General features: G+C 40.9%; 2 protein-coding genes across 4 annotated transcripts; both read left to right on the top strand.

Moving 5' to 3' along the window:
• The first annotated feature begins 34 nt into the window (after window positions 1-34).
• Window positions 35-10,982, top strand: tmc8 (transmembrane channel-like 8). The gene is made up of 16 exons (XM_062388720.1): window positions 35-573; window positions 1,930-2,191; window positions 2,967-3,115; window positions 3,241-3,375; window positions 3,467-3,519; window positions 5,288-5,427; window positions 5,535-5,682; window positions 6,453-6,617; window positions 6,705-6,856; window positions 6,942-7,017; window positions 7,143-7,246; window positions 7,409-7,595; window positions 9,207-9,352; window positions 9,461-9,604; window positions 9,832-9,910; window positions 10,059-10,982. The coding sequence occupies exons 1-16, from the start codon at window positions 528-530 to the stop codon at window positions 10,209-10,211; spliced, it is 2,139 nt and encodes a 712-aa protein (XP_062244704.1). The 5' UTR covers window positions 35-527; the 3' UTR covers window positions 10,212-10,982.
• A 126-nt stretch (window positions 10,983-11,108) lies between these two features.
• On the top strand, window positions 11,109-15,490 carry LOC133954344 (Fc receptor-like protein 5). 3 transcript variants are annotated; one of them, XM_062388721.1, is made up of 11 exons: window positions 11,313-11,465; window positions 11,561-11,587; window positions 11,790-12,071; window positions 12,147-12,443; window positions 13,372-13,644; window positions 13,764-14,096; window positions 14,315-14,368; window positions 14,459-14,569; window positions 14,674-14,698; window positions 14,789-14,882; window positions 15,236-15,490. In XM_062388721.1, exons 1-11 carry the CDS (start codon window positions 11,426-11,428, stop codon window positions 15,254-15,256), a joined length of 1,557 nt encoding a protein of 518 aa, XP_062244705.1. In that variant the 5' UTR covers window positions 11,313-11,425; the 3' UTR covers window positions 15,257-15,490. The 3 variants fall into 3 exon arrangements, 2 of the variants coding, with proteins under 2 accessions (XP_062244706.1, XP_062244705.1); XR_009920772.1 differs by lacking the exon at window positions 15,236-15,490 and having other exon boundaries at window positions 11,109-11,465; window positions 14,319-14,368; XM_062388722.1 differs by lacking the exon at window positions 14,315-14,368 and having other exon boundaries at window positions 11,312-11,465.
• Window positions 15,491-22,165: the final 6,675 nt, after the last annotated feature.

Genomic DNA, 22,165 nt, shown 5'->3' with positions numbered 1-22,165 from the left:
AACATGGAGCAATATTGCTCTGCCGCTGCTGCACTGTGAAACAGTTAAATTCATCTAATGCGGAGTGGATCCAAACCTCAACCTCACTTAGTTAAACATGGTCCTCAACATTTTCTCAGTCAATATCATTTCTTAGTTGCATGCGTGGATACTTGTTAACACGTTGTGAAATTATGTATGATATTTTCAGCCAACAGTGGGGCGCCTGAGTCGACATCCTGTAACATGATTTCCTGTGAGCTGTCAAATCAGCCACAGTCTCAGTTAGCCAATGTGTGGACAGATCTAACAACTGCCTCAAAGTGAGCCACACTAATAGGGCTCGAGAAATAACACAGACTCTGTGTCAGCTGCTCAGGGTGAGGGTCTTCACGTTAGTGAGATGATGATGTGGGGGGGCAGACAGCAGGATATTTTGGTGCAGATTGCGGAAGTGATTTTAGAATAATAATTTTGGCAGTGATCGGTGTCGAGTTGAAGTGAGAAAAATTGGTGTTTGCTGTTAAAGAGGAAGTTCAGCGAGAAAAATGGAGGCGGAGGACCACTCTGTCAACTTCATGAGACTCTTATCAGGTAACAGAAAACCTTATAAACTCACCTCTTTATTTCTAATTTGTATCTTCTTTATTCATTTATTATAATCCATTCTTAAGTGATCATCTATGTGTTTTTGGGTGAGAAACGACATCTTGCTCAACACTCTCCCTGTATTTGTGAATGTGTGTCAGATAAACCAGGGTTAAACGAAAGTATATTTATCGCACATTTGCATGGAGTTACAGCTCAACAAAGTAATAAAGACCCCAACATTTGTTGTTGTGTGAATAGTATAAGTTGCTGGTCTATGTCTAGTACGGTCACATATGAAACTACATGCAAACAAAGTGGCATGCTGTTTGTTGAGGGGAGACCAGCTGGTGTCCTACAGGCAGTATCCACAATGTGGGACAAGAGGGGCGAACGATGCTGAAAAGCATCTGTGCTAAATATCAACACCCTGCTCAGGTCTAATTCATTCAAATAAGGAGGTTTATATTCTAGTGTTTTAATTGTGCTCCGATGTTTTGATGACACATCAATAATCAGAAAAGAATGCACTGATCCACGATTCTACATATATCTATATCTATATGTATCTATATTTATTTTGATGTCCTGCACCCCGGGGTTCCTCTACAACACTGTTATAATACATGGAGGAAGCATAAAACCCAAAAAGGAAAGCAAGTCGACATATGGTATTGTATTTATTTATTTGGTATAACTAAATCAAACATACAGCAACTGCAACATCTAGTCAATAAATCAATCTGTCAATCAACAGAACATAAATGGAATTTGAATGACACTCTAGAATGGATTCAGCCACCAAGTCACACTCATATTACACATATATTACACACTCATTAATAGCAGTCGCCTTAATATGCCTGACTTTATTCATCAAGATTCAAGAGATATTCTACGATAAATCAATGGAAATGTTCAAAAACGTTGCGTAGTGTCAAATATAAGTGAATGAAATTACTGTATCAGCCTCCTAATCTGGATCCACACCAAATCTTATTGTGGTCTTTCATGACCTCCTTCCGAAAAGTTTTGTGATGATTTGTCCAGCAATTTTTGTCTGATCCTGTGAACAAACAAACAAATGCAGATGAAAACATAACCTCCTTGGCAGAGGTAATACTTTTGTATAACTGTATGTTCACAACAGAAATGGTTGTTGATTGTTGGTTCTATCTGAAACTGGATTTGCTGCAGTTCCTGTTAAGCATCCGTTTGTTGGACAAAGCAAAACATTTTCCAACATTTAATTTACAAAACATTGAAGCAATCCGTAACAAAGGCTGAGCTCAGTGAAACAAACATGTATGAGTATCACTGTTTATTTCAATCAGAAAATCCTTTCTGTCATTCTCACCACAGATGAGAGCACTCACTCAACGCTGTCGGTGGACTCCTGTGAGTACTACCAGACAGAGATATTTGATCAGCTGCCCAGCATCCAGGCTTCACGACCTGAGCCGAGGATACAGGATTTTTTGGAAGGTTGCGAGGCCTACCAGGGCTGCACAGAGCCGACGGAGAGGCTCGGCGATAGCCACCTGTCCAGAGGATCCAGAGACAAGGTGTCACTGCAGCCGCTTCGGAACCTGCCCATGTGTATTCAGGCCAAGCGAGGAGCCAGGTGGGAGAGATTTTTATATCTTCTCAGTCTTATTTTAAAATTCAAGTGGAAAGAGGTGGTCACATTTGCTTACTGCATATGCTTTCCTTGCTTAAATGAAACGAGAGTCCCTAATCAGATCATTCATTATACTACAATATTCTATCGTAGTATAGAATATTGTAGTATAATGATGCAGTCTTTTGGCCTCTGCGTCAATAAAATACATTTTTGAATTCAAGTGAAAGGCTGCAAATGTAAATGTTTGGTGGCCAATTCAGTTATACTTCTCTCTCATATCATTGTATTTCAATCCATAGGTACATGGACATATAGAAAATAACTGAGTAATTCACATGCAAAGAAAATAGAAATTTCCTCTCGGTTTAGTTAAAATACATTTTTATTTATTTTTCCTAAAGCAGACTCATAAGCACACTCTGTCATAATATTTGCATTGATGAATTAAAAGGGTATCCCACTGATTATTAATGTGATTTTAAAAGATTTGGAAAACAGATCAAAAAGAGGAATGATCAAAATGTACAATGAGGGCCAACAAGTCCTGATCTTTAATCCGAGTAAGGATCTAGCTTAAAAACACAACAGTTCCCATGAAGCATCTGTCATTTCACTGGTAAACACATGGATCTTTCAAATTTCTACAACGTCATCTATGTTAATACTAGAATCAGTGAAGTGTACCTCTAAACCTTTTGTTTTGATTTGGCTCGGTGGTCCGAGATGTTAAGCTGAAAGGGAATTAATGGAACATAATGTCTATGCTGTTGATTAGGGTCAGGAGGAAGATGCAAATCAGCAACATTGGTTATTGGGAGTCCTGGAGGCAGAGCCAGAGCACCAACAGGAAGAAGATGTGGGAGCAGATGGGAGGAGCTCTGTCTGGCCTGTTGCCATGGCAGCGAACTCTTCATTCCATTGAAGGTGAGGAAGGCCTGTGGTCTGTGGACTTGTATCGACACCTCACAGTAGCTAGTGTGTTGTAATATAGAAACCAAATCATCTCACCATGCATTTTGATTAAATTCTGTGGGTTGATGTGTTCCCAGGCAAGTTCGGAGATGGCGCGAAGGCCTACTTTGTTTTCCTCAGATACTTGATTTACTTGAACGTACTTCACTGTGCTCTTATCGGGGTATTTATTCTTGGGCCTTCAACGTTTTATGGCATCGGCAATAGCAGTGGTGAGTCACATGTATTGTCGGATCACAGCAAATCTTACACAACAAGATACAGTCTTCCCAAAATACACTGATGACTGTTTGTGTTTTACAGAACCTTTGAGGTTCGAAGGCAATGATTCCATTTTAGATTTCTTCCTGGGATCGGTAAGAGTGTGTGTGCATTTTTTCGTGTGCGTTTGTGTGTCAATATATATATAAATATGTATACAGTGCTCTGAAAAAGCATTTGCCCCCTTCCTTGTTTCAAATTTGTTGGTATATTTGTCACACTTAAATGTTTCAGATCATCAAATTAAAATTAAATTAGACAAAGACAAGCCAAGTAAATCTAAAATGCAGTTTTTTTTAATGATGATTTCATTTTTAAGGGGAAAAAGCTATCCAAACCTACCTGGCCCTATGTGAAAGAGTAATTGCCCCCTGTTGATAAATCATGAATGAACTGTGCTTAACCAAATTTTATGGAAAAGCTGAGTTCAATTTCACCAGCCACACTCAGGCCTGATTACTGCCAGACCTGTTGAATTAAGAAATCACATAAATAGAACCTGTCTGACAAAGTGAAGTAGGCTAAGAGATCTCAGAAAGCAACACATCATGCCGCGATCTAAAGAAATTTAAAAACAGATGAGAAACAAATTAATTGACATGTATCAGTCTGGAAAGGGTTAAGAAGCCATTTCTAAGGCTTTGGGACTTCAGCGAACCACGGTGAGAGCCATTATCCACATATGGAGAAGACTTGGAACAGTTGTGAACCTTCCCAGGAGTGGCCTGCCTACCAAAATTACTCCAAGAGCACATTGACGACTCATCCAGGAGGTCATAACAGACACCAGAACAACATCTAAGGAGCTGCAGGCCTCACTTGTCTCAGTTAAGGTCATTGATCATGATTCAACAATAAGAAAGACACTGTGCAAAAATGGAATCCATGGGAGAGTTCCAAGGCGAAAGACACTTCTGACCAAAAATAACACAAAGGCTCGTCTCACAGTTGCCAAAAAACATCTTGATGATCACCAAGACATTTGGGCAAATATTCGGTGGAATGAGGTTGTGCGTCCCGTTACATCTGGAGTAAAACTAACACAGCATTTCATAAAAACAACATCATACCAACAGTCATACAAGGTGGTGGTAGTGTGATGGTCTGGGGATGCTTCGCAGCTTCAGGACCTGGCGACTTGCCATAATAGATGGAATCATGAATTTTGCTCTCTACCAGAAAATCCTGAAGGATAATGTCCAGCCATCAGTTTGTGACCTCAAGCTCAAGCGCACTCGGGTAATGCAGCAGGACAATGAAACACACCAGCAAGTCCACCTCTGAGTGGTTAAAAAAAAACAAAAATGAAGGTTTTGGAGTGCCCTAGTCAAAGTGTGGACTTAAATCCATTTGAGATGCTTTGGCATGACCTTCAAGCCATTTATGCTCGAAAACCATCCAATGTCCAACAATCCAAAACAATTCTGCAAAGAAGAGTGGGAAATAATTCCTCCACAGTGATGTGAAAGACTTATTGCCAGTTATCGCAAACTCTTGTTTGCAGTTGTGTCCGCCCAGGGTGGCACAACCAGTTATTAGGTTTAGGGGGCAATTACCTTTTCACAAAGGACCAGGTAGGTTTGGATAGCTTTTTTCCATTAATAAATTAAATGATCATTTAAAAACTGCATTTTATATTTACTCGGGTTATCTTCGTCTAATATTACAATTTGTTTGATGATCTGAATCATTTAAGTGTGTCAAATAGGCCAAAAAAAAAAGGAAGGGGGCAAATACTTTTTCACAGCACTGTATATATATATAGGTCGCATACAAGTATACACAGCAATGATCTGCGGAACATATATGGGTGTGTGTATACCTGTGTGCGTCCTATTAATCTTTCTCCTCTCCTCTGTTCAGGGCTTCGTGGATCGTTCTCCGGTCTTCTTTGCTTTTTACACCCCTGGTTCCCTGAATTTTCCGTGCTTGAACACCCCCCTGCTTTACTTTGCTGGGATCCTCACCATCCTCTTCCTCAGTCTCATCATGGTGGTCCGCAGGTCAGTCGTCTGTGACAACACGGCAAAGAATAAATCTGCAGTTGTTATTTTCCTTGCATCTTACAAGCAGTGGATTGATGTGTCACCCCTGCATATCTCTCTAATAGAACAACGGTCGGCTTCAAGCACAGGTGGATGCTCGGGAGGCGTTACAGTACGATTTTGAGCTATAAGGTCTTCTGTGGTTGGCCCTTCACCATCCAGGACCCCGATGCAGCGACTCTCAAACACAGCTCCATCAGGAACGATCTCAAGGTGCCTGGACGGACGTGGAGTGCCTGCACACATGACGTCCTCTCTTCATATATTGTGCTCTTTGACCAAATACTATGTCAAAAAAAGTTCACACCTACACAGGCCGTAATATCTGAAATGTTGCTCAGTACAACTCAATACTATTCAAAACAAAGCTCAGCATGCAAAATTACTATTATGTTGAACCAACGACTCTAAACCAGGTTTCAACTAAATCTGGAGTTGTATAAATGAAGGGCTGCTGTATCTGATGTTTTTAATGAAGGGTATCAAACTCTCCGCAACATATAAGTTATTCACGTTAAAATTGTTGCTAACAAATGAGTGGCTGTTAGATTTTAGGTTTTCAAGCGACCATCGCATCCGCCTTCATGCATACGTACACATGTGCATGCCTCATTGAGAGAAATGGTCAGTGAGGTAAATTACACTTAAAACGTTCACCTCCATGAAGGAAAGCAATAATATTGTCTGAGGGATGTGATAAATAAAGATATTATTATTATAGATGGGGACTTTAAGGGTGTCCTAGTATGTTTAGTTTAAATTTAGGCATAGGTGTATACAAATAACTGTATTAATATGTCAAAGTTAAAAAAACAGTCATAATAGAATAATATTAAAAATGTTCCTAAATTAAATGATCTAAAAGTAAATTTGTGCACAGTTATCATTATATTATTCTTGTTTACTGCAATTGTGATATCAAGTTGTGTCTTTGTGTTGAAGCAGTCAGACATTGGTTTATAAAAGTCTCTGTGAGTCCTCAGATCTTCCTGGAGGAGCAGAACTTCACCTTGCGAGTGGCTCGACGGACTTTAGGACAAAGGATCCGTCTCTACCTGCTCAGGTTCTTCTTGAACGTGGTCGTTCTGTCTCTGCTGGGTGCAGCCTTCTACCTCATCTACTTTGCCATAACGGCATCACTATCTAAGGTAAGATCTTAACACTCAATATGTCCGGATCCGCGCTGCATGTCCTGGATTGGGTGAACAGCTGTCTGATTCACGTGTGTTTCTCAGATCTGGCAACACTCGTTGGTCAGTCTGTTCCTCCAGTATCTTCCTCCGATCACCATCACCTTTGTCAACCTGCTCCTTCCCCACATCTTCCGTAAGATCTCGTCTTTTGAAGATTACTCTTTCACCACGCAGGTTAACGCCACACTTGTGAGGTACGCACAGAGATGCAAACACATGAAAACCTATGGCATACACAAACACATGCACCTGCATAGACTCACACTGTTTTCGTTTCAGGAGCATCTTCTTGAAGCTGGCCTCACTGGGGATCTACTTATATTACACTTTCAACGCCACACCAACGCCTGAGCATGTAAGTTGAGAGATTTTAAAGTCCTCCTGATGGACCTGTAATGAGGAACTAGTAAAGTAAGGCTAACGTCACTTCACGATTATGTGTGTTTTATTTTAGTTTTTTTTTTTTTTTTTAATTTGCAGGATCCGTGCAGGGAGAACCAGTTTGGCAGAGAGATGTACAAGCTGTGTATTTTCAACTTCCTCGCCACCTTATGCAACGCCTTTCTTTTTAGTTACCCCAGGAAGTGGGTTTGCTCGATTCAGCAATCTCTCTCTGTCTATGTCTATGACACTGTTGTGGTTTGAATGGCAATGCATGCAAAGTGTTTCTTTAACCTGAATTCAGGCCTGGGATGATTCTCCCCCCTCTGGGCTCATGAAGCTTATATCGTCCCTTTGTTTGACAGGCTGGTGCAGGAGAAGTACCCCACATCCTGGCTGGCCCGGTTGTCGGGGAAACCACTCTTCTTGATCCCTTTCAATGTGTTGGATCTGGTGTACGGTCAGACTGTGTCCTGGGTGGGCATCTACTACTGCCCCCTGCTGCCTCTAATAGGAACTGTCACACTGGTGGCCACGTTCTACATCAAAAAGGTCTGGAACAGAACAGTGATACTACATATGAGCTGTTCAGTTGAATATAAATATATATATATATATATATATATATATATATATATCACAGACCTTAAATTAGGACAAATAGAGATATGGAACAGCGTGATATGTACACTACCGTTTAAAAGTTTGGGGTCACCTAGACAATTTCGTGTTTTCCATGAAAACTCACACTTTTATTTATCAAATGAGTTGCAAAATGAATAGAAAATATTGTCAAGACATTGACAAGGTTAGAAATAATGATTTTTATTTGAAATAATGATTTTTATTTGAAATATTAATTTTGTTCTTCAAACGTTGCTTTCGTCAAAGAATGCTCCATTTGCATCAATTAGAGCATTGCAGACCTTTGGCACCTTTGGAAATTTAACTCCACGCTTCCTGAAGCACATCCCACAAGTTGGATTGGCTTGATGGAAATTTCTTGCATACCATACGGTCAAGCTGCTCCCACAACAGCTCAAGGCGGTTGAGATCTGGTGACTACGCTGGCCACTCCATTGCAGACAGCTTACCAGCTGCCTGCATCTTCCCTAAATAGTTCTTGAATAATTTGGAGGTGTGCTTAGGGTCATTGTCCTGTTGGAGGAGGAACTGGCTCCAATCAAGCGCTGTCTACAGGGTATGGCATGGCGTTGCAAAATGGAGTGATAGCCTTCCTTATTTAAAATCCCTTTTACCTTGTACTAATCTTCCACTTTACCAGCACCAAAGCAGCCACAGACCATCACATGACCTCCACCATGCTTGACAGGTGGCGTCAGGACTCTTCCAGCATCTTTTCACCTGTTCTGGGTCTCACAAATGTTCTTCTGTGTGATCCAAACACCTCAAACTTTGATTATTCTGTCCATAAATTTTTTTTCCAATCTTCCTCTGTCTATGTCTGTGTTCCTTGACCGTATCAATCTTTTATTTTTATTGGCAAGTCTCAGATATGGCTTATTCTTTGCCACTCTGCCTACAAGGCCAGCATCCAGGAGTCGCCTCTTCACTGGAGACGTTGACACTGGCGTTTTGCGGGTACCATTTAAAGAAGCTGCCAGTTGAGGACCTGTGAGGTGTTAATTTCTCAAACTAGAGACTCTAATATATTTGCCTTCTTGCTGAGTTGTGCACCGGGGCCTCCCACTTCTCTTTCTACTCTGGTTAGAGCCGATTTGTGCTGTTCTCTGAAGGGAGTAGTTCACACCTTTGTAGAAAATGTTCAGCTTTTTTGCAATTTCTCGCATTGAATAGCCACCATTTCTAAGAACAAGAATAGACGGCGAGTTTCACATGAAAGTTCTCATTTTCTGGCCATTTTGAGAATATAATCGAACGCTAACATAATTGCACAAAGGCTTTTCAAGGGTTTTCTAATCATCAATTAGTCTTCTAAGGCGATTAGCAAACACAATGTACCATTAGAACACTGGAGTGATAGTTGCTATATATATATATATATATATATATATATATATATATATTACATTTACATTTTCCATATCTCTATTTGTCCTAATTTAAGGTCTGTTGCTCTGCTGTGACCATCAGTTGTATTTGTCCAGTAATGTCCACGTCTCTCTGTAACTCTGTCTCCAGTTCACAGTGTTGCGATGCTGTGTTGCCGAGCACCAGATGTTTCGAGCCTCCACGTCCTCGGTTTTATTCCACTTCATGTTGCTGCTCGGTCTCATCATGTCTGCATCGGCAGTGGGCTTCAACCTCTACCGACAACCAGACAATGGGTACTCTCCTTACTGCAACTCTGATATCTTGCATTTTGACAGTTATTGTTAGAGAGAACAGAAGATGTATTCCTGTTTCTCTATAACACATTACTGTTTCCTCTCCAGGTCCTTGTGTGGTCCATCTGTGAATGGAGAAACAGTGTTTAATGTGACAGAGGTTTGTGTGGGTAGTCTTCCCAGGCTGGCACAGAGCACTCTCAGCTACCTGGCCTCTGAGGCCTTCGCCCTGCCACTCATACTCACTGAAATGTAAGTATGGAAGCTAAACTCCAGCCCTATATTAGCAGTTTCAGGAATTTTCCCAGGTATAATTTTTTCAAAAGTACATTCTACTATGACGCTGTTAAGGAACACCAGTAGAAGCACCGTGTGTTCAGTTACATGTGGTGATCATCAATGAGTACAAGCAGTGTTGAAAGTAGACGTGCAGTACTTTACTCTTTGAATGTAACATGAAATACATTGTGTTCCCTCAGTATAATCTTAACGTCCTATGTGTCACGGGGTCGAGCCAATCAGAAGGCCATTGAGAGACTGAAAGACATGCTGGTCATGGTAAGAAACAAAACTTACATACCTTGAAATTAGCCACAGGATGAAAATAGGACATATTTTAGTCACACAGCGTCATTACTTTGGGGTCAATATTTATGATGAGCTTCTCTACTGCACGTCTGTAAATGTGTACATGTCTCCCTCACAGAGTAGCTCAGATAAGCGTTTCCTGGTGAAACAGCACACCACAGTGCTCAGACGTCAGAGGAACAGCCGCAGAGTGAGTTCTGCCAGCGCCACCGGAGAGGACGCTGCCCTCAGTCGCAGGAGAGACCCCGCCATCGCCTCACTTGGAAGCTGAATCAAGGGCTCAAGTGGTCAGGCCTTTCTGTCCACAGACCCCCATTCAAATAAATCCCTGTATATACAGTAAAAAGTAAAACAACAACTCATGAAGTCTTACTTTTATAGTGATATTATTTACAAATATAAGAAGTGTAGTAATTATATTTTCCTGCAAATTCCAAAAGTGTCTTTTGAATTTAATGCTCAATTTAACTGCAGTATGTGTGTGAATTTTTATCCTTTGGTCTTTTTGGTTGTGTGTTATGGGGATAGTTCACCCAAAAATTAAAATTCACTCATTATCTTCTCACCACTGTGCCGATTGGGGGGGGGGGGGGGGGGGGGCTTAGGGTAAAATACAATAAAACTAACTGGTGACCACCTATTCAAACTTAGAATAAAGTAAAAGAAAAAACATAATATGCCTTCATACTGGACCTGTTGTGTAATCCAAGTGTCCGTATGCCCCGATATTCAAATTCAAGTATTTTTACACCTTGTTTTTAGCCTAAATGCCCAAACGCAGCTCCCGAGGAGGATAACAGAGGACATTTAGGCTAAAAACATTGTTTCGGCTGCAAAGCTGTTTACCCCTGAAACTCCAAAAATGCTAAGTGGACTCAAACACTTCACCCACCACTCCAACAGCATAGTGATCAGTAAATAATTAGTGAATCTTCATTTTTGGGTGAACTATCCTTTTAAGCTTGTTTTATACAATTTATATACTGGGTATGTTTTTCAGTGTAAATGTATGAAGATCTGATATAAAGAGCTGTGATTATAATCCTAATTGCTGTAGTTGTTTTAAGTTGTTTTTTTTTACTGGCTTTCACTTGAAATTGTTTATCAGTATGTCCTCGTTGTTGTTGTTGTTGTTGATGCTTTTTTCTTCCTCTTTTTCTGTCCCTTAACTTGATGTCATTGTAAATTAGGGTTGTCCCTCAATCTTTTCTCGAGCATAAACAATGCTCGTTAAAACCTGTGTGGTTTGTGCTTTCCAAAAAAAAAAACTATTTTGTTGTTGATAATGAGCATCGCACAGACCGTTTAAATTATGCCAAATACGCGGCCGAATATGTTATCTATTAGAAACACATGCGGAACACCCCTAACCCTGACACACACACGCAAACACACACACAAACACACACAGAGTCACGCATGCAGATACACTTATACACAACCAAGCTAGAGAAACCATGTCAGAGATAAATACTCGGCCGTGTTATGAAGAATCTACATAATCTTTATTTGTTGCCTCTTTTAGGTAAGTTTTATTTAAAATGACAACAGAAATAATTTAATATTTATATTCTCATATTCTAATATTCTCACTGAAACACGTTGTTGATTTTGTTTCAGCTCTGGCAAGTTTGGTCATCAAGATGAGTAAGTGCTTGAGATATTAAGCTTAGTTTTCTGAGATCTTTTATTTGACTTTATGTACAATAACCATAGTGGTTCAGAAGCTTGGTAATTGTAGGTCTAATAAAAATGCTGCTTGTCATTCATTTTATTAAAATGTGTTACATAGGGTATATTTCAGAGGTCCATAGCCAAACTATTTCCACTACTTCATGTCTTTCTTAAGGTGGATCAGTTTCTCCTCGCCCAGTCCTGACCGGCCCTCACATGGCCTACCTCAACTCGAGGGTGGCTTTCCAATGTATTGCACCTGACTCCTCTCCACCAGTCACCTACCAGCTGATGAGAAACGCCAGTATCCCAATCTTCAAGGGCACCGATCTCCAAGGAGACAAACCTGCATCATTCTCCCTGAAGGTCACTGCAACATCAGAGGGGTCGTACCACTGCAAGGCAACGGCTGAAGGAAGCACAGGAGTCAGCAACATCATCACACTGAGTGTTGTCAGTGAGTACCATACATTTGTTGTAAGAAAGAAAAAATATTCGCAAAAGTAACTTTCTCATTCCCTCCCATCTATAGTTCCAGCATCAAATACCAGAGTGGCCACTGAACCTTTCCCCCCAGTCGCATACGAGGGGTCACGCATTGTTCTGAAATGCACTGTCACAAGGGGCTCCCACCTGTCCTACATCTGGTTTTTCAACAGGAAGAAAGTAACATCTTCAACCTCTCCGCTTTTCCACCTCACTGGTAATGAGCTGGTGATGGAGCAGGCCACTCCAGAGCATGCTGGCAACTACTCCTGCATTGCCTGGTCCATGGTTCAGGACAGCAGCAGGTTTTTAGGCAGCGCCGAGGTCAAGGTGATAGTCAAAGGTACAAATCTACAGATATATAAAGGGTTTTTTTTCTAATTATTTGCAAAAAAATCTCTGTTTTCCACTGAAAAGGTTTCATGACCAAAATAATAATTATGTTCTGCCTTGGCGGAGGTATGCCCTCCTATGATGGTCATTGTATTTCATGTTTTTAACCATGTTGGACGTTGGTCATTACAAATATTAATTTGGACTTAATTTGAATCTGCTTTATGACCAAATAGCTCCAAAATTCCCATCAGCCTCGATTGAGCTTCGAGGTTTGCACTGATGGCAAAGTAGTAAAGTATGCTGACATGCTGAACCACATGGAGCCTTTACACCAAAGTTATTGCATAAATTCTTTGACAATTATCTCTTTTCCAAAATCATGTAAATTCAAAATACTGCCACAGCATGGCCCACTTTTCAGAAGTGGACTTCTGTACAAAGGTGTTGAACCTGGCTGCAGGAATGTACTTACCTTTCAAGATGGAAGTTTTCTACTGAAACTGTCTCCTTCAGAGTCCATTTCATCCTAAAGGAGTTGTATGGAGTTGAGGTCAAGGCCCAGTGCCCAGTTACCACACCATGCTAAATGAAAAAAAACTTCTCTTCATGGACATGGATTTATGAGAGCAATGCCATGATGAAACAGGAAAGGAACCTCTGTCAGTCTTAAATATCTGAAGCATTAAGAGAACGCTTCATTGGATATAAAGCGTTTTGCCCAAACCATGATAAACAACATGTCAATAATAAGTATACGATCGCTGTACACATACTTTTGGCCAAACAGTCATGATTCAAAGTTATTTTTTGGTCGTTTTTCCTGACTCTTGTTGAGGGTTAAGAACAGAGGATGTCGCACCTTGTTAAGCCCTTTGAAGCAAATTATGATTTGTGAATACAATAAAATTTGATTGATTGTCGTTTTGCCTCCACAGCTTATGTATCAAAGCCAAACATCTCCTTCTCCATCTTCAAAGAGGGAGACAGCTACCAAGGCAACATAACCTGCTGGTCAACCAGAGGGAGCCATCCGGTCAACTTTTCTCTCTCAGTAGATGACAAAGAGGTGGGATCCCTCACAGCTAACCAATCCCTCACTGTCTGGTTCCTCGTCGCCATGATACCCGGGATGGACATGGGCGTGGCGCGATGCTGGGTGAAAACTGAGACGCAGGAGTTGATGAGTGAACCTGTGACTCTGGAAGTGGGTATGAGCTACACAGACATGTGAAGGAGATGTGTGGTGGTTCTGTCATTACCTTCCTCTAATTCCCCTCCTCCTCCTCCTCCTCATGAATGCTTTTCTCTCCTTCACGTTCGCTCCCAGTCCCAGTTGGAGGTGACGTGACAGCGGAGGTGGAATATCTCTACAGAGCCGACTCCAAGCTTGCCGCCGCCAGGCTGAGGTGTGTAGTCAGCAGAGGAACCTTTCCCCAAATCTCCTGGCTCCTGAACGACTCAGTCCTTCTCTCCGCGACACATGTGGACGCCCAGTCTCAGGATGACCTGACTCACGTTGCCCTCGCCAACCGTGGACAGACACTCGTCCTCACTAAGCTCACCTCAGAGGAGTCTGGGTATTACTGCTGCAGGGTCAGGAACAGCTATGATGACTCCGGGCCCTGGGTGGAGAGTAGAGATGTGCTGGTCCGAGTCACAGGTAAATAGATCATCACTCAAATGAAAATAATACGACTGTAGAGCATTATATACCACACACACGAGGGAAGCATAGATTTTCTCATCTAGCTCTTGACAAGATGGCAAAAGAGGATATTACCCCAAATGTCAAACTGTTCCTATAATGTGTGTCTTTTCTTAAGTACCTTCTGTGTGGGGGGGCCTCTGCACTATCATGTATTTTTTACTTTCAATCAGACAGGATCCTTAACTCCATGCCTCGAGCTACATCCACCACTGAAACACCACCAAGTAAACAGCACATGTTGTATATATAAATGACTCCCATGCTGACACCACAGTACGTCATGGCTCACTGTTCATGTCCCTTCTCCTTCACAGAGGTTTTCATAAACCTGACAGAGATCATCACCATAGCGTTCTGCTGCTTCCTTCTTCTCATGTTGGCAGTTGGTGTGGCCTGTGTTTACAGGATGTTCGACCACAACCAAGGTGTGTGTGTGTATGTGTGAAGGATAAATTCACTATACACCATTGCACTATATAATGCATTATTTAAAATATCCCTATATCTCCACCTCTGACTTCTTTTTCAGCTCATGCCCACATTGCTGCGACAAAGTAAGCTTTATCCTTATGGACCTTAGAAAGTTGATAGTTTCTGTGATTAAAACCAACCCGATTAACCGTGTTTGTACCTTCTCATGTCAGTTCTGATCCACTTCCTCTGACTGCACCCTTGTGCCAGTCGGGAGACAGGCAGGCCGGGGTCTCCTCTGCAGACTGTGACTGTGTCCTGAGTCAGGTATACAGGCTGTCACGTAATGATTTTTTATCAGAGATGTGACGCTTCTCAACGGGTCTAAGAATTTCATACTAAAGTGAAGATTTTAAAGTTATTTTTATGTGTTTGGTTTTCACATAGGCCATTACTGAAACATTTTAATTTAATTGAGAGAACATTTACATTTAAACAGTTAAACATTTCTCACTATTTATCCCAATCTACTATTCTCCTGATTTTGTATTTTTTAGCTTTTAATGGAGCAATTCTTTCATCCTCTCCACCAGGCGCTTTAAGATAAAAACTACTTTTCTTATGACAAACAGACCAGGTATTAATATAATGATATAATTATTTGTGTCTCCCTGTTTCAGACCATAGAGATCACAGTATGACACGGCATGAAGATCCTGCACCTCTCAAATCATCACATCCATCACTTTGTGCAAATATTTCATTTGAATATTGCAACTTGTTCTATGCATTCAAAACTTTTCCTGACTTGTAAAGCTACTTATAAGAGACTGGTGAAAAATTCAGTTAAAAACCCACAGAGAAATTCTGTTTTACAGCATAACCACTGAATACTGTCATGTTTTTTGTATTCCAATAAAAGGTTTACTTCTAAATGTTGTTGTGTTTTTATGAAACCAGTGAAATAAAATGAATGCTTGACTACATCATTTAAAAAAGAGTCAAGCTTTTTATTCTCATTGGTATGCATCTGCACCGGCGACAGCCAGCGGCATGAGGCATTATGTTTTAGGGTTTTGTATGTCTCATTCTTGTGAACATCATATCCCTCAGCCTTGAGGGAAATAGCGACCTCAGAAAATAATTGTTTGCACCGTGAACACATCCTCTGAACGTCTCAAGAGATTCCTCTAAATAAGTGGTGTCCAAACTACAACCCGCGGGCCATCTGTGGCCCGCCATCCTTTTTAAATTGGCCCGCCTCAAAAAAAAGAAAATTAAAAAGAAAATAAAAAAATACTAGTTTTTTTTTTTTTAAACTAACAATTTAGTAGCACTTAAATGGCACTTACTTATAGCACTTTGTAGTTTTGCTCTATTTTTGAAGAAATTGTACTTTCTTGATTCTTGTTTTTCTTGGTTTGTACCCTCGGTTACCCTTGAATGCACTGATTGTAAATCGCTTTGGATAAAAGCGTCAGCTAAATTAATTGTAATGTAATGGACAATGGCCCACTGTATTGTACTTCTCAGTTTAGACACTATGTGGCGCACAACTCACCGCTGACCTGCCAGCTGTCCCTTAGAACGCCGCCATGAATGCCCTGAGCGACGCGATAAAAAGTTTGGACACCCCTGCTATAATATGCATGCTGGTTTTATGTGTGCAGTGAATATGCTCTCTTAATTTTTTAAACATATATTATTGTGTTAATGGAACAAGTTAGAGTCTTTCATGTATTCCATGACACTGATAAAGTATTGTATATATAAATGAATAAAGTTCTTTTCTTGAAGAGCTACAAGTACTCTTTCTTTTGAGCAGCTGCGTCCTGAGAGATCCAATCAGAAGTGAACAGTTGTCAGTTCACACCTTGTAATTATGAGTCCTGAATGTGTCACTTGTGATCAGATGTCACTTCCCACATTTATTTGTATAATATCATACTTAATACTTTATGTAGTTGTTCCTACTCGTCAGAGTTTACAGATGGGTTTGATGACAATGTTTGTGTGTTGGCACGAGTAAGAGAGAGAGACGAGTCCAGGGCCTGTCGAAGAAAGATTTGACCAATTTAGGAAAAGTATCGGTCATCATGTGGTGGTCAGTGTTGATGTAGCCACAAACAAATCAATGTATAGTAACTGAGAAGAGTAAAATCTGATGATTCAAAGTGAAACTGTAGCAGGTCAGTGAGGTCAACTGAGTGGGCGGTCCTTCATATATGTCCCAGGATTCATTTGTGTCCACACAATGAAAATAATGTGGCCACATGCATTGAAGAAGAAGAATTATGATGTGTTCAGACCTGAACTTGTGATTGAGTCACTCAGGAAGGATGTTCATACCAGGTCTGAACAGGATCTCCAACTTGGAATGGTCGATCTTAGTTCAGTGGTCCCAGCTCAAATGATACATAATGTGCATTCACATAAATAATAGTAAAGCTAAAGGGCAAACCATATCTCAGCTTTTGGAAGGAAGTTGGTGACAGGAGGTCTTGTTAAGGGTGTCGCAGTCTCCTGCAGCACATCACAAACTCTTTCATTGCTGTTGGCTAATGTAATCAGGTGTTGTGGGGGGGGGCTCTTAACTCAGCACCCCAGCCAATCTTCTGCATGGGACACAAATTTATAACTGTTCAATGTTTGCATAAACTTGTTTAAACTTTGTTATTATGCATAGCAGGAGTTTTTCTTAAGATCCTCAGAGCCGTATTCCTCTCTTTCACTACTTGGCCACACTCATCTTCTCTTCATTTTTCCTTTACTTCTTTGTTTAGGAAATCTACTATCCCTGTTCTTAACACTTTTGAAGGTTTCAGGGTGTAACAACGTTGCAGCAGAATTCGATACATTGAAGTCATACAAACAGAAAATGCCTCCATACTGCTCCTGTGGTGTCATCCTTGTTTCTTTTAAACCCGACATATCCAACACAGCCTCAGTTACACCAGGTTCTTAGCCTCCTACTTACTGCTGTCGAGAGTGCAGTAAGGAGTGCAGCAAGTTACTGCTGCAGTTACTGAGCAATATGGGGACATTGTCAGGTTTTTTTTCTGTTGTTTTTTACGTCTGAATTAGTGGTTGCCATTTACTTTGGCTGCAACGCTGTCTACCAGTGAACAAATCTTTTTTGGACTCAACACTCCAACCACCCCTCTATCGGCAAAGTGGTGAGTAGATAATGAGGGAATTTTCATTTTGGGTGAACTATCCATTTAAGGCCCCTGCGGACATCCTGCTTCAGTTGCTTGATCCGTTCCCAGTCTTCTGTTTCTGCTTCTTCTGTCGGTTTATTGGCAGATGGAAACCAACGTCAAGGTGCATTCAAAATTAGTAGGATCTGTAGAGTGGACGAAGCCAGCCCCTATTCCATCTCAATGTTCTAAAAATCGACGTAATAAAATGTTGTTCCTTAAGAACCAGGAAAGATCATTCCACATTAATCTTCTTATTATTATCTCTTCTTCATTGGTGGGTGGAATCTAACTTCAAAGTGCATTACCGCCATCTACTGTGACAACTGTACCTACATGTCAGAGCCTGACTATGAGAGACAAGTGCTACATTTGACAGGTGTCATGTTTAAGAGCGTGTTCAAACCCCAACGCAGAGATAGAACACAGAGCACTATGCAAAATGGAAAGTTCAAACTTGTTTATTGTACGATCAAAGATGACACAAGGTTGAGATGATGAAGCGGAGTGCGAATTATTTCACTCGCAGGAATCATTTTCAGGATTTATTATGAAATATAATTTCATATGCAAATATGGACGTAGTCTCTTAGGCTGGGTTTCAATATCTGGATTCCTCAGTGCTGATACATTCTGGCATTCTTCCAGGTGTGCCTTCCATCTCTGAAGGATTCCTCCACCTCATTATAATTAGAAAGGTCTTGCTGCAGATGGTTTGTTTCAGTGTAAACTGCAGACCTCTGTCGCTTGGCAGCCTCACGTCTGGGAGCCGAGTCTTCTTCTCTGTCAGTCGTGAATGAGAGCCTATCTGCTACCTGCCTAACAGCAAAATTTGAATCCTGGGAGCGAGCGTCCTGCTCGACCCTGGAGTTCGAAACTTTCTGTCGCTTTCTCACTTCTGCTGTCGAAGCCCTGAGTTTATTCTGAAGGTCACCGTTCAGGTGCTGCTCCTTCCCTGTTGGGATAATATCCTGGGAAGATATCTGCCTCTTCCGTCCTAATCTTGGAATCTTGTATCTTTCCTTCTCAGCTTTTGGCTCAGTCACCACCTCCATGGAGCTGGTAGTTCTAGAGTCCCTGTGCATCACCCTCTGCTTGTATAAGGGTGACCTAGATCTTCCTTTCCTATTGATGAGCTGTTCATTCAGGGATTTCTCTTTTTCCAACTGTTGTTGGGTCTCCAGCAAAGAGAGCTTATCTGCTCCCTGCCTAGCAGCAAAATTTGAATCCTGGCAGCGAGCGTCCTGCTCGATCCTAGAGTTCAAAACTTTTTGTTGCTTTTGCTCTTCTTCTCTCGAAGCCCTGAGTTTATTCCGAAGGTCACTGGTCAGATGCTGCTGCTTCCCTGTTGGGATAAGAGCCTGGGAAGATGTCTGTCTCTTCCGTCCTAGTCTGGGAATCTTGTAGCTTTCCTGCTCAGCTTTTAGCTCAGTCACCACCTCCATGGAGCTGGTAGTTCTAGAGTCCCTGTGCGTCATCCTCTGCTTGTATAAGGGTGACCTAGATCTTCCTTTCCTATTGATGAGCTGTGCATTCAGGGATTTCTCTTTTTCCAACTGTTGTTGGGTCTCCAGCAGGTCATTGCAGGCCTGGACTCTCCACCTTCGTTCATATTGAGCGTTGTCCCTCTCGTTGTTCAACAGGTCTTCCAGATGTCTGATCTCTCTTTGAAGGCCCTGGTACTCATTCCTGGTGTACCAATATTTTTCTCTCTCTCTCTTTTCAGAGCTCAACATGAATCGTGACATGGTGTGACAACTTGCTCTTTCTTCCTGTGGTTGAATCAGGTTGAATCAGCAGTAATCTTGCTGTTTGATTTTGTCGTTGAGCAGATGCCTGATATTGTTTATCAAAAATCGTTATCTCTCAAAACTGTGAGATGCTCAGAATGATCAAACACTGGTTTATAAGCAGTGATTAAGTCAAGAGCTGCATGATACATCAAAGACACAGAATGTCTTTAATCTTTGAGTATTCAATTATTCTATGATCTTCTTTGCATTGTTTACATACTAAATTAAAATCTATGATTCAAATTTCAACATTAAAAGATGCTTCCCTTTTAATATTGAAAACATGGTTAATCCTAAAGTGATTGACAGGCCTAGCAAACAATTACACACCGTTTTATCAATGATCAATTGAAATGTTGATGTCACTACTTGTTTTGCTGAGATCAGCTTCTTGTTCAGTGACTCTACAACAAGTGTGCTGCATAAAAATACAAATCCATATATTTACACCTCAACTCTCTGTGCACTGAGCTCTGAGTCAGGCCAAAGTGCAGATGACCTACAGTCAGCCCAGTATCTGAAAGCATTCCTGTACAGACAGAGATGAAGCACTAACTAACTGCTTTTAAGCTTTTCCCCCCGGTTTATTTCATAATATGTATTTGATCATTAATATAAAATATTATATTAAGTAATATATCTTTACAGTACTGCTCAGCACCTCTAGAAATAATGCCATGAACAGTATGTATTCATCAGTCATGGAAAAAAAACTAAATGTAATTAATAGACCAACAGCTCTCCTTTGTACACATTTTAAAAATACGTTTTCAGTGTTTGTGTCTCTTCAAATGTTCCTACTGACCCCATGATGCTGAGATCATGGCTCTATGGGCCTAGATCATCTGATGGGGGACTTCATGTATTGATTTCGCGTGTGTGTTTGCGTGTGTGTATTGCCCACTCCCAACTGATACCACAAACATTCTGGCATCAAGTGTTCACAGACAAATCAGACAAAGACATCTTCAGTCAGTGGCGCTGTGTCACAACCAGGAGCTGCTGGAAACACACTCTGAACTATTGTCAGTGAACCATGGCGACATCCTGCAGAGCCAGGGGCCAGGAGGGACGCTTCATTTCCGGAGCGGTGGACTGCGGTCAAGCCAGCCGACACAGAAATGATACTGCACTCATATACTCACACTTATGGTAAACGCATCCAAACCGCCCAGAAAGGGGACGGCAACGGAGTACTCAAAGTTAGAGGAGGAAAACATATGGCCCTTTGTCCGGTTTTCAAAATAAACTGTTGACATGGAGCCTTTACATAAGGCATAATTGAAAAAAAATTCTTGGATTTTATTTACAAGAAGTATATACCGTCTTACATGTGTCATTTTTAAGAATAGCCTTTTGACAGTATCAATTATGAGATTTTACTAAATAAAAATCACACATTTTTAGCTTCTAGTAGGTCATTTCTGGATACTTCAAAATACTGTAAAAGCACTCATATAAGTGTTTGTAAAGTACTTTGAAGTATCAGTTCAGAGAGAGACTGAGTTTAAGAGATTTTTCAAAGTAAAATCCGACATTTGTATAAACAAATAAGTTCATTTCTGGATATTTCAAAGTTCTATAGAAACACTTTGCTCAATAAGTTCAGAGTGAGACTGATATTCCTGTGTTCAAGACCTCTCTGACTACCTATATACTGATATCACACATGTTTACTGTATAGATTAAGAGATTTTCCAAAGTAAAGTCCAACATGTGTACAATCAATTCAGTTCATTTCTAGATATTTCAAAGTTTTATCAAAACACCTTGCTCAAGAAGTTCAGAGAGAGACTACCCTAACCCTAACCCTGCCCAATCACAGTTAATTTAGTGACCAGCACCAGAGGAACCATAATATATATAGCAGGGGACTTCACGTCCAAATACACATACATGCATTGTCAGGAACCACATGAACACACTCTGCAGCAACACTACTATATTTTAGTTGAAAAGTAAAAAGCAATGTTTGTACCTTGGCGCCTGACGTCCTGGTGCGTTTATGAGCACCTGAAACAGTTAAGTTGGGAAAAAATGGCAACCAACACTCTGTAACATCGTCACAACAGCAACAATAACTGATTCTCCACGTCGGGGTTCTGTGTAGCACATCAGAATGTACAGATGTTCTGAACACTTCAGTGACAGTGTCAACAAAACCTAAACATTTGTTTCAGCACCCGCCCTATTCTGAGCCTGTAAATGTCCCTCTCTTCCTCAGACGCGAACAAAGACGCAGACCCGAAGAAGAAGAACGTGTTGTTTTTTTCTCATGAACCTAAGAGCTTTTCAGAGCTTTTTCTTTGTAGCAAACCTTCATATGTTACTGCTTTTTTATGTTGTGACTCTAAATGAACTAATTTGATTTCATTGACTAAAGGTCAAAGGTCACTGGGACCTCATATGAACCTGGAAAAAGGGCATCTAGACTGTAACTGCCTTGGTTGGAGGACACATTCAATCGCAATGCTTTGTTTCTAGTTCAAAATCTAGTTTAACATTTAAGACATGAGAGGAGGGAGGGGTAGTGTATTGCTATCTGTTATTAACACATGTTTCTCAGTGTGTGTGCGCGCGTGTTTGCATGTTTTTTATCCACGGTGTGTAAACCCTC

This window comes from Platichthys flesus, chromosome 5 (assembly GCF_949316205.1).
Source record: "Platichthys flesus chromosome 5, fPlaFle2.1, whole genome shotgun sequence".
Lineage (NCBI taxonomy): Eukaryota > Metazoa > Chordata > Actinopteri > Pleuronectiformes > Pleuronectidae > Platichthys > Platichthys flesus.
Note: the sequence above shows the minus strand (reverse complement) of the source record. Positions and strands in the feature narration are given on the sequence as shown.